At 36.4% G+C, this 12,756-nt stretch overlaps 1 protein-coding gene across 1 annotated transcript; it reads right to left on the reverse strand.

Annotated features, from left to right (window-relative positions):
* Positions 1–373: 373 nt before the first annotated feature.
* Positions 374–11,947, reverse strand: LOC104590031 (MLO-like protein 4). Its single transcript, XM_010248539.3, has 15 exons — positions 11,494–11,947; positions 11,354–11,411; positions 11,048–11,274; positions 9,399–9,515; positions 9,232–9,292; positions 8,764–8,870; positions 7,350–7,424; positions 5,245–5,330; positions 4,519–4,568; positions 4,092–4,132; positions 3,824–3,991; positions 3,708–3,743; positions 3,330–3,397; positions 1,210–1,270; positions 374–1,122 (listed from the first exon to the last, which is right to left on the reverse strand). The coding sequence occupies exons 1-15, from the start codon at positions 11,620–11,622 to the stop codon at positions 709–711; spliced, it is 1,698 nt and encodes a 565-aa protein (XP_010246841.1). The 5' UTR covers positions 11,623–11,947; the 3' UTR covers positions 374–708.
* Positions 11,948–12,756: the final 809 nt, after the last annotated feature.

Consider the following 12,756-nt stretch of genomic DNA (forward strand, 5'->3'; position numbering starts at 1 on the left):
TTTGTTTGAGAGGGACAAAGTGGGAACTCGGAAGGACTGTGCTCTGTGCAAAACTCCATGGCTGAGAGCTCTTGGCCTAAAATGGAGCTTGTTATGGCATGGCAAATATGTGCAAGATCCTCCAGAAGCCATCTTAGCCCGTGTTTGGGAGTGTTTATAAGCACTTATTGGGCTTATTGCTTGTTAGAATCAAAAGCAGTTAAAGCACTCCAAAAAAAAATTTTGGGCTTTTGGCTTCTTACGTTTTGGAGAAGCTATTTTAGAAAAGGCCCATATAAAACGTCACACCAAATTCTCAAATGTACTTATCATCTAAATAACCACTTATTCAAAAGTGCTTGTTTAAAAATGAGAATCACTCCCAAACACAGCCTTTGTTGTCGCATCGTTAAGACCAAAATTTATCAGTTAAATTCTTCGGTTATATACAAACTGGTAAAATAGGAGCCGAGCAATTAAAATATACAAACTGGTACACCCAAATCATCAGTGAACCTTATATTTCTTCTTCCTCGACCTCCCTCCCCACATCCAAACAAGAGAAGAAAAGAAAAACCCCCTCTTCTACTGATTTCCTGTCTACATCAAGCGCTGAGGGCGGAGGGCCTGGTTAATGGGTCAAGTTACAAAAATACTGCGTGTAAATTTGAACAGAACTGAGTTAGTGAGAAACTATTGACATGAAAGTTCTGTATATACCTAAAGGATTCAGGTGGCGGAAGACATGATGCATTCTATTTCATCATCACCACCACCACCACCACAACCACCGTCATCATCATGATCATGATCAGAAATATCATAGGTGGGGCCAGAACAATGCGAAACTGGTGAACCCCCGTCACTTGGGTTTTGTTCAGAAAGGTGGTCTTGCACCATGACCACTGGTTGAGGGTAGCTTAATATTTCTTCAAATCTTGATGAAGTCCCTGCTACGCAAATTGGGGGGCAATCGTCATTATCAGCTCTCTCATCCGCCAATGAATCCAAAGAGGTGGTTGATGTTGCAGTGGTAAGGCCACCGGGAAACTTATTTAGTCTGGACTTCACTCTCCTTCGCCACCCATGAAGTGATCTTCTGATATTTTCAGAAACTATGGACTTTTTAAATCTTGTTCCCATCTGCATCAGTAGAACCACATATTCTTTAGGGGGCCGGGGGCATGCCCACGAGTAGCTAACATTAAGTTATAAAGGGTTCAGTCAAACCTGTGCAATGATAACATATAGTGGAAATGTGATGTAACTACACCAAAACTGAAAAATGACCCTGCAATATCATAAATAGAGGCAATAAGCCTAAAAATACAATCTATAGCATTAAAGATGAGAAAAACAAGAATTTTATATTTTTTCAGTCTGTTAAGGTGTGATGTCTTAAACTTATGAAATGATACAAAAGTCTATAAAGTATCAAAAGTTTTATTGGAACTCCTAGTGATATAGAGGAAGAGACACCCAGATCCAGTATCAACCAATGGGATGCCACCAGGAGTAGCCCCAATTGGTGAGTAGGCTAGACTATGATGACAAGATTCATGTAGCCAGACCCATGGGATGGGGCTTCGTTGCATCAAAGGTTGTTGCTATGGAAGGTACACAACCAAGGCTTCAAAAGATGGTTATAACACATCAACAGGTGGAACATCCCCTAAGATATGCCTAGTGCGGGACATATCAACTTGTGGCTCCTTCCCATTTTTTTTTCTAATTGTAAATAAAAAACTTGATTAAGGGAATAATATGGTAAAGCCATGGCTATAAAGTAGGTGAATCATGGACTGGGCTGGGTTGGGGCTGAGCCAGACTTAGCACCTATAATAAGGACTATAGCCTGGACCAACATGGATTCTGGGCTTGAAATATAAGCCCAGGCTGGATTTCTGGGCCTATAACTTTTAAATATATTTTAGATGACATGTGTGTGTGTCATGCTATATATTAGATGACAATTTATATTAAATATTTTATATTACATGGCATATAATATATGTATAAAATATTGTATGTATCATATTATAATACTTATATAACATACAGTATAATATGAAATAACACACCTGAATATGTACATTTATCTATATATTATGTGCTGGACCAGGCTGGACTTTTGGGCTCGGCTAAAAATGATCACCCCTACTGTAAAGGATCAAAAGAATAATCTTCACAGTACTAAGAAGCAAGGTTCAAAGTAGATCCATCCAATACGCGGCGTATCATATTGGTTTTTAGTGGAGAGTTAGGTGATTTCACTCTTTTGAAGCATTAAAAGATGATGTGACAGGATCCATGTTGAATTATAAAACAAAAAACTAAAAAAAAAAAGAGCTTTGGTCAACAGAAACTCTCGATATGTAAAATTTGCATATCAAAAGTATCAATACTTTGGAGTTTGGACCTTGCTAGGAAGGTCTAGTCTTTGATATCCAACTTGAACACCAAGTTTAGATGGACTGGAAGTCTGCTAACTTCCCTATGGACTTGTTAGCCAGAGGAGATAATATGAATGAATTGAATTGGTGCTCTTTGCATCCAAATGAATAAAGTGTCAATCAAAGATAGTAACTTCTCTGATGTAATGGGATGATGGTCAATTCTGTTGGGCTTACCACTGAGTATTCATCAGTTATCTTAGAGTCCCCTTAAAGACAAGCCTGTCCAGTCCAAGGATGGTATTTAAGCTTAGGAGTTGGGACCCTGAATGGCCACATTGATCCACATAAGAGAGGTACCTCTATGAGCATGAGGATTTTAGCTCTAGAAGAATCTCCATCACAAGCTTAAGACTGAATGACCACATTAATCCACAAAATAGAGGACCCTCTATGAGCACGAGGATCTCAAATCTAGTAAAAATCTCCCTCAGACAATCGGACCAGTAAAAGAACCAACATTTACAGGAATGCACATCAATAGGAGAAGCCAAGGTTCAAAATATTGAAACACCTGATATGCACAAACATGCATATCAGGTGTTTTGGGAGAAGGAAAACCTTTTTTTTTTCTCTCATATTTTCACAGGGGGTCATTTTAATGTTATTTAAAAATTTAAAAAGAGTTTCTGAAAAATCCTTAAAACAGGTGCATCTTGGAGCTGCTGATATGATACAGTATGCCATTTTATTGTACCGAAATTTTGAACCTTGAGAGAAGTGCATAACGCTCCTTGTTAATATAGTAACCACAATTATGTGCAGCTATTTTACCAAAAGAATCATCATTATGGTTGAAAAAGTTGAACTTACAAGTTACATCAAAGCCTTTTAAGATTTTGGTAGGAGAAGAGAGAGAATTTTGGAGAATGCATCATAGGATATTGAAAAACATACCCAGATACCAGGCGGATGATAAGAAACACAAGATTCTCCATGAAACAGGAGGGTCCCTGTATCTCCCACTGAAAAAGAAATCAAGATACGGTGATTTCCATGCAAACTTCTTTAGACAAGCATTCATCATCAAATTAAATATCAAGCTGTCCCAAGTGATCACATGGGTGGAACCCATGATAGTCCAAAAATTGGTAGACTGAATAATTGAATCACCCAGTCAAGTTTGTCCCAAGTGATCTCATGGGTGGAGCCTATCCCTGCAAGCACCTCAAGTCCACTGCTGTTCCATTGGGTAGGTGACAAGAAGATTTAAATTGTGTCTATATTGTAGAAGTTTATAGTTGCATAGCTCAATGTAGCCATACGAGTTCTTACCAGAGACCAAATAAAGGTTGCCATCTCAAATGCATTCTGCCAAATAAATGTCCATGAAGACATAAGAGTTGGAACAAGATAAAATGTCAATTTTTACATATTACTGCTCCACTTACCTGGAAAGAAATTAATTGTATCAACCATAACAGAAGCTTGGGTTTCCCAAACCAGAAGAGTTCATCTCTTAGGTTAAACTGATTTCCCATAACTGGATTTGTGTCCATGATCTCAACAGCCAACTTAACAACTATACGGTGCAGTTTTGTACCAATGAGTAGAATCAGCTTTAATATTTATTGAACAGAAGAAAATTAATCAGTAGGACAGAACAACTGGAAAACTTGAGCAGGAAGAAGCTAAAAAAAAGTAAGGATGACAACTTACAATAGCTGGAGCAAAAGAAAGCCAAAAGTAGGCATTAGTTCCTGAAGGAGCATTCACACCATGAATGATTTGAGCATTTTAACACAAGGACAAAAATAGAAAAAAAAAATAAACAACTTAACATGAAGGTGGAAAACAATCTATTAAATAAAAAACCAAATAGGTTGATAGGTGTTTTACTCATTTGATCTCTGGTTCTGACACTGTAGATCAATTAGTTCATTATGCATAAACCACACTGATATAAGCAACTGAATGGAGTATATTTACATCAGTATAGCATAAACACAACTAAAGCTTGCTCTTTGATGTCAGAACCTATTTAATAATTTTAATAAAGTGTCTTGCAAGCAACTTTGTCCAGTTTTCCAGTCTATTCTTCCAATTATCATCTTATGAAGAATGCATGATTTGCAGAAAAAGTTACCATGGAAGTCTATGAATATGCATAATATAGCATAAATCCAGAGAGGCAAACTGCAAAAGTACCCAAAGGAAATTGTCACACTATGTCTTTGCTCAGAACAATCCAAGTTAATAACAATAAAAAAGATAAAACTTATATGTTGCAACCTGAGAACAAAAGCAATGCAGAGATTTCAAACTTGTCATGATGAAGTACAGTTGTTGAAAGGTCATGAGTTATCATTACTAATATGGGTTTTGATGATCTTTAATAATTGCCAGTTGTAATTGCAGTGGTCACTTGCAAGTTGCAACTGTTTTTCATATACCAAGCAATTGAAACATCTTTATTTATTCATATGAAATATTGGACATGGATTTATCTCATTAATCATGTAAAGATAATTGTATCTCCTGAGGTTTGTCCCCCTCCTTGTTCTTTAATAATACAATATAATACAATACACACATCGTTCATCAAAAAGGTTATAAAGAATGTCTTAATAATTACATATGAATTTTCTATTTTTTTTTTCCATGGGAGACAAAATCCATTTATTTTCCAATATCAGAAATAGAACCAACCTCAGTGTAAACCATACGGATCACAAACATGTTTGAACTAACAAGCAAACACCTCTTAACTGACATCATTACTATTAAATGAACAAAACAGTAAATGTATTACTTGAACTTAATAGTTAAACTAAAAAAAAGGAAAAACCTCTAAAAGAGTGAAAAGTTGTACCTGATTCCTAAAATATCACAAAATTCATCCTCCATACTGCGCACCATATAATTATGGAAATCATAGGACAAATGGAGTTCATGATTCTACAATTAAAATAATAAAGTTATGAGCAAAATTAACAAGATAGAACAAAATATTTATATATTGAATAATAAAGGATTGATTCAGGTGTATGCTTAAATATCTATGACACATAGATACCTGTACATGCCTAGTGCAGGTGTTGGATATGATACTGGATATTGCATGGATACTTCTATATGTACTTTACAACATTAACGCTTTCAAAATATGTAAAATAAACAGATTATATTAAAAAAAGATCTACGCATATTAGAAACATAATTAACTTTGACATGACATCTAGAAAAATAACATTTAGCTTTAAAAACTAGATGTAAATGCATGATATAAGCATATAACACATCATACTGATATCAACATCAATGTCCAGGTTTTTAGGAAATGGAGAGTCATATGTCCATTTCCAATGAGTGGAAAATCCAGAAAAGATAGGATCAGAAATGAAGTCATCAAAAGGAGCCTAGGAGTAGCTCCAATGGGTGATAATATGAGAAAAAGTAGACTAGACTAAGATAGCTTGGTCACATGTATAGAAGACCATCAACAGCATCAGTAAGAAGTGATTTGTTGCAAGTTGAAGGGGATAGAAGGGCTAGGGGTAGACCAAAAAGGACATGGGTATAAGTAATAAGAAATGATTTAAGCACCGATAATTTAATAGTGGATATGGGGATTAAACAGAATGGAATGGTGAAACAGGATTCTTGTAGCTGTTGGGAGTTGGGATAAGGTTTGGATGATGTCCATTTCCTATGTCCATGTCCACATCTGTATCTAGGCATCATAATTGTGTATGTGTTAACCTAAGGTTAAAGAAGAAATGGTGTTGATCATGGAAAGAAATACTATTTGAAGGAAAATGTATCCACCGATTCCACCCCACCATAAGGAGGAATCAGCCAGCACAAAATTCGGGAACTTTGCAGAAGCTTGTTTTTCATTCAATATTTTTGCAAAAAATAATTACATTTTTAAGATGGGAGAGGAATCCTTTCTGGAAAGGAAACCCACTAGATGCAAAATTTCTCTCTGTAAAACCTCAAAAGGAAACTCTATGGCAAGGAGAAAGAAGAAAAATTCCTACAATAGTCTGGTGGTCGTCATTCGTTGCTGCTAATGTTAATGACAGAAAAAAAAAACTTATAAAAAATGACAAAAAAATTCCAATATTTCTCTCAAAAAGTCATCTGGGATCAGTCTTGCTGATGAGATAAGTGGGTTGGACTTGTGGGCTGCTAATAGGCCTACTGAGTACACTAAATTAGTTCCCTTGTATTTAAAGAGCTTGACCCTGTCAAGTTAACTAACATTTGGAGTCTTATTGTAAGATTTAGGAAATGAGTGTTCTGGGCCTTCTAGCTCTATGAGCACCTTCAGTGCTGGATGCCTGGATCAATCTTTGGGTTTACTAATAACATCCTGTGTGGAGGATTCAGCACCTTTCTGTTCTCATAATTAATATGAAAAGGCATGGTTATCAGGTATCACAGTACTTTACTGTGGATATGTTGGTGCTATCCATTTTCCCAAAACAGGGCCATAACAATCAAAATGATTGGAAAGGAATTATTGCCAACGCATAAGATATGTTGAATTGTTTATTCAACAATAGTGTGATGTGGGTGCAACTGAACATTGCAAACATCAGGTTTAAAGCTTAAAATTATTATGATTTTGCAGCCAAAGAGAATACATTCATCCAAATTAATGACAGATGATTATATGCTGATTTGAGATGTAGGGTGTCCTTGTTGGGTGGATCTACTGAATAGAGGTGCCAGACCCAAAGGACTAATGTTGACTATCTGAACTTTAGCATGAGTTGGAGTTGGATTATTGCTTAATCTGATAAGGAAAAGGAAATAGTAACTTTTTTAACATAAATAAAAACATGTTGGAGACTGGAGTTTATTTATACCATGTACATCCTACTGGTTTAAGAAACAGCGTATTTTTCTGCAATTATATGACCTAGGTTGGAAAATCATCCACTTGGGTATGCTAAAGAAAGAACTCACAGTAATGAAGCCCAATCGCAGTGCCATATAGTCAGCTCTGTTTATAGAACTCCAAAATTGACGGCTGAAACAAAGCTGCAGAAGGGAAAAATTTTGTATCACTCTATTACCCACAATATGATGCATAATGCTAAAAGGACCATTAAGCTTTTATAGTTAAAAAAATCTAACTTAGAGGTTGAATTTAGCAGGTAATATGGAACTTGGCTATATAAAATAACATGGAGAAGCTGTAATTGTGGTGACCACTTAATATTAATCTCTTTATGATATAATCTAGATGCAGAAAGAATTTAAAAAATGCAAATATGGAACAAAAGCAAATAGTAAACTAATAATCCAATGAGAAGGTATAACTGTGTAAGCATCATTTACTGATATTAATTTTTTGGAAGGCTAAATCTAAGTATTGTAGACTAATAATAATGTCCATAAATAAAATTTTAAAGAATATATGATTATGAACACGAAAGATTAAAAGATATCTAGTTAGGAAAGAAGCACAATCACATGATAATAACCATCCAATGAAATGCCCTCTCTGGGTGGTACTAAAAAGAAATGAAAAGAGAACATGAACATAAGTTATGTTCAATATTGGCATAGATCTCCTAGATGAACCAATCGAATAATAAATAAGAATGGATAAAAAACTGTCAAATGCCTACTGGTGGTAAACATATCATTTCTTGCAAAGGCCTAGTTCTAAAAGTCTTCACACCTGTAACCTAAAAGTTTGAGACCAACAGGTATTTCTAACAGTGTGAAGAAAAGCATGTGTTATCATGAGATTTATTTTCCAATTACTTAAAGGTAACAGTAAGACATTATGGAGATTCAGATGTTTGTAATAAACTGAAGACCAATGAAGAATGCAGCAAAAGTCCCTAAAAATGAGCATGAGGATTATACGATAGTGCATCTTGCAATGTATATGCAATGACAGAAAACCAAAAGACAGTTTTGCACTCAATGAGCTGCTAGGCATAAACCACCAATATAATCATTGCCATTCTATAGCCAATCAAAAAATCATTGCCATTTTCTAAAATACTCAAGAAAATATAGATACTGATTTACATAATTTCTTCTTTCACTTAATCCTCTTAATGGTTTATATCTTCCCCTTCTTCTCTAAAATTTAGTATCTCTGTATATTGTCACAGACCATGTCTTCAGGCCCTGCAGTTTTTGTTGTTAAGAGGTAATGGCAATTGCTCCATTGCATTTTTTTATTCACTCAATCCAGCCAAGCCCTGAAGGGACTTGACCAACTTTAGCCAAGTTTCTGCATTGATTTTGTGTGTTTAACAATCAAAACTTCAGTACAATCATTCTTGGAGGAGAATTAAGACAAAACCGCTACACGAGACATTGAAACCAATAAATTTGACCCTTGAGCACATGGCCTTACCATCCACACAAGAATTTTGTGCTGGCTCCATGGATGGGAAGTCTGATGGAAAATGAAAGTAGATAGCCTGCTAATTCCCACATTCTTTACAGTAGCCTCTGAAGAACCTATAGGAATTTAAGAAAACAAGGTAAAGCATATTATAAGTGGAGCAGTAAATTTAAAGCATCTCATGGAAAATCATTAGTGTCAATAAATAACATATACATGAGAAATAAATTAAAAAAAAAATAGAACAAAAAGGCATAAGAATTATAAAATACATATGGCTTCCTCTAAGGGTATTTTCTTGAACAAGGATGATGTGGTATGTTGCAAAAGTGGCAAAGGAAATAAGCTCTAAGGGTTGCCACCCTCCACTAGGAGTAAAATTAGGGGATATAAAAGCAAACAAGGGTATCATTTCAAGCAAATGCAGAACCAATATATCACCAAGAGTTCACCCAAGAAGGAAAAAAAAAAGTTGACCTTGTAAACCCTGAATCGCCATTAGCTTTGCCTGGTTTTCCCATTTCCTCCAGCTATAGATCTACATGAAATAATTACAGTACTCTTGTTAAAGAATGAGCTCTAAAATCATAGAAATAAATTAAAAAATGTAAGCTTTTACAGTAGTTTCAATGGATAAAGCTGACCTTAAGCATAGCCAATGCAACAGTGATAAAGCTGTAAGAAACATGAGTTACGCCAAGAACGAATAAAAAACGATGAAGCTGTTCAAGACTTTCAAACGAAGCGAAAGGTTCATGGCCCTGAACAATAAGCAGCAGGTGATGAAAAAACCTAACAAGTGTAAGAGTTTTCAGAAGGAAACCTCTTTCATCTTCCTCAGATTTAATAATAATTTGCACATATATTCACACTTGTAATTGATGGATAGACAATGAGGGAGTTCAAAGGAAAAGGTAAAATGAATATTTCTTTCTTTAGGATTTAACTGGTGCTTTTTAGTAGAACTGCATGGGAAAAAATATGTAAAAGGCTTGGATCTAGTAGAAAGGAATACTAGGTCAACTAGGTAACTAGGGCCAATAGCCTACAAGAAAACTTCTGCTTTAGCTAGCTATTCTATTTGGCATGCCCGTTCAATTTTCAAAATTGCAACTATATCTTGAGGGGTTCAAATTTGATATTCTTAGCTAATTATTTGTTGATCGTTTATTTTCCTCATTGTGTGATCATGATTATATATCAATCTATATTGATGTCAGACAGAATACTTGTATCATGATCTATGATACCCAGATATCTGTACATACCAAGTGAACCAGTATCAGACACAATAAAGTACCCCGATAGTCGATACAACATTGGATACTGCATCAACACTTCTACATAATTCAACAGTATTAACACACTGAAAATAATCAAAATGGTGTGTTTTGAAGATATATGTAAGCAAGTTAATCAATCATGGAAAGACATGTATTGAGAAATGACACAAACATAGAAGCATGACATAAGCATATTACATGGGATGCCTTTGGGAAATAGAGCCATTAGCTGTTTCCCATATACTTAATTATGCCAATATCGTCTCTGGGGATCATCTTAAATCATGATTAAATATCAATGAATATTATTAATCTAATAAAGAAAACCTATTACCTAATGTTGGACTGGATTCAGACCCCAACTTTATAAATTTTAAGAGTTCCAGAGTGCCATGTTGACGGGAGTCTATCTTTTCAGGTGAAAAAAACGCATCTGTTGCTCTCCCTCGAGCACAGATTGCAACAATAAACAGCATCACCAAACGAAAAAAAATCATAGTTGTTCCCTAAGTAATGCAGAGCCTTCAAGAACTGGAGGAGTATTGAGGAAGAGTAACAAGGTGATCGATCATTCTAGCATAATGCAAGATTGGCTGGTCCTCAGAATTCAGCAGGAAGAAGGAGCCAAACTTCTATAATTAATGCATGTCCTTTATCAGTATTCCTGGGATACCGAAGGATGACCACTGAAGTGAAGGGGATCCTCAGGTTTACGATAAAAAGGGGCTCAGGTTGTAATTAGACGGATAAGAAACAGAACCAGGTCGCGGGGTCTTGGAGAGTATATTATTAAATCAGAGGAATGAGATTTTTTAGTACCTAGAGTGAACCCCTTGTTCCTTGAGTCCTCAGATTAACCAACTTCAATGTTAAATAGGAAAGAGTGGAAAAGATAAGTAGCATAAAGAGAGTTTCGCGTTAGAATGAAAAGGCTGATTAAATCAGAACCACTCTTAACTAGAACCATCTACTATTCAACCCAACTGAGTTTGGGAAAAGAAAAGGCATACCTCAGGGCAATAATCATGCACCCGGGTTAGCCCTTGAGAAACCGATTGGTTGGAGGAGTGGACGGTTGCAATGAGCATGTATTTCGAATGGGTTGTTCTCCCATAGTAACTCTCTTCTGTACATGGATAGAACCGACGGCTCGCGGCCGTGTGTTTGACACAAATCTTTGCTACCCATATAGTCCAGTGACCCATCAGCAACGATAGAAGCCCAAAAAGCATTAGCTCTGTTTGAAGAAAAACAAACAACAGTAGTTGAGATTACCAATAGATGTCACAAACATCTCCAGAACTCATTGGCGTTACCTTCCTTGATCTTCTCTAGAGCAGCAAGAAGAGCTTTCCTCTTGGTCCTAATCAACCACTGTTAACAAGAAAACTTAATAAGCAAACAGACAGCTCCAGAAATCGATGGAAAATAAACAAGAAACATGAATGTGTTCTACCTTTCCGATTCTCTTCAAAGAGCGTTGAACCATAAACCCAACAGTAACAATGAGGGTAACGACAGTTGCGACCGCCCATGTCGGAGTTTCGGGCAACGACCTTCCTTCCTTCATAAGCTCTCCTCCCATTGAAATCTAAATTCGAATTCCTTGGTTTCTGAGTGTTGAACACGTCGAAGTAGTAATACTAATACTAATACAGACTTGGAAACGAAATCTCCCACTTGGCCGCTGTGGCTGACGGTGCTTATTCGCTGGTCGTCGCGGACTTCCTCTTGTGCAGGGATCAGAAGCAGCCATTAATGGTGTCAGGTAGTGGTGAAGGTATTAGCCATTGCCCAATGCCCATTGGTGCTTTGTCTGTAGACCGTACGAAGGGAAATTAAAAAGGGTGTGCATGGGCTGTTGCAAACCTTTTCAGACAAAAAGACAGGGGCACAGGGCCCTCATCAACAGCAACAGCAACAGCGTCACTCTCCAACAATAAACGTTGCATGTTTCGGACTTAAAACTTAAAACTCTGGACCATGGAGGGCGTGTCTGTTTTGTCCCTTTCCAGCGGGCTAGCTCGATATCTACACTCCACCGAACTCCCAAGACTTGACCAGGATTCGTCAGTTGAACTGTTGAACCACTCCCCTGTTTTTTACTGAGAGCAAAATTAGAAGACATACGGCCACTCACCTGTTTTTCAGGAGACCGGATTCAATACTCACAAAACACTTATATCCCTTGTATCCCTTGTTCTCACACCGTCCTCATTACACTTATATCCCTTGTATTTTTACACCGGATCATCTACCAACAAAACACTTTCCTACTTCCAACGCATCATCAACATCATTTCACACCCCACATGGTGGGTCCCAGTCTCTAGTAAGGATGTGCGATGTGAGGAGCAGATCCCGTCACCAATGTGAGATGATGTTGGTAGAAGAGTTGAAACATGTTTTATTTCGGGCGTATGGCTGCAAAAGGCTGTGAACATGGTGTGTACACAGACTGAATCTGAATTTGTTTTTTAGTGGGTTAGCTTGATATCTATCATTTTCAAATGCATTTATTGAAAAAAAAAATCCATTTTATTTTTAACATTATATAATCAAGTTCAACTTTATTGATTTATACCAAAACCAGTGCTATGATAAATATTTCTAAATATATGAAATGTTAATTTTGTTTATTTGATAAAAATATATAAAATATAAAATTAGTCAAATTTAGAGCATGAATCCGATGCATTGAGACAAAATCATGCGCAGC

This window comes from Nelumbo nucifera, chromosome 5, assembly GCF_055504915.1.
Source record: "Nelumbo nucifera cultivar China Antique chromosome 5, China Antique-T2T, whole genome shotgun sequence".
In the NCBI taxonomy this organism is placed as follows: domain Eukaryota; kingdom Viridiplantae; phylum Streptophyta; class Magnoliopsida; order Proteales; family Nelumbonaceae; genus Nelumbo; species Nelumbo nucifera.

Excerpts from the sequence above, each read along its gene's own strand:
- LOC104590031 (XM_010248539.3), bottom strand. The coding sequence starts at position 11,622 with ATGGGAGGAGAGCTTATGAAGGAAGGAAGGTCGTTGCCCGAAACTCCG. Across the intron at positions 9,293-9,398 it reads TTGCATTGGCTATGCTTAAG|ATCTATAGCTGGAGGAAATG; the intron begins GTCAGCTTTATC and ends TATTTCATGTAG. Across the intron at positions 1,271-3,329 it reads ATCATCCGCCTGGTATCTGG|GGTCATTTTTCAGTTTTGGT; the intron begins GTATGTTTTTCA and ends ATGATATTGCAG.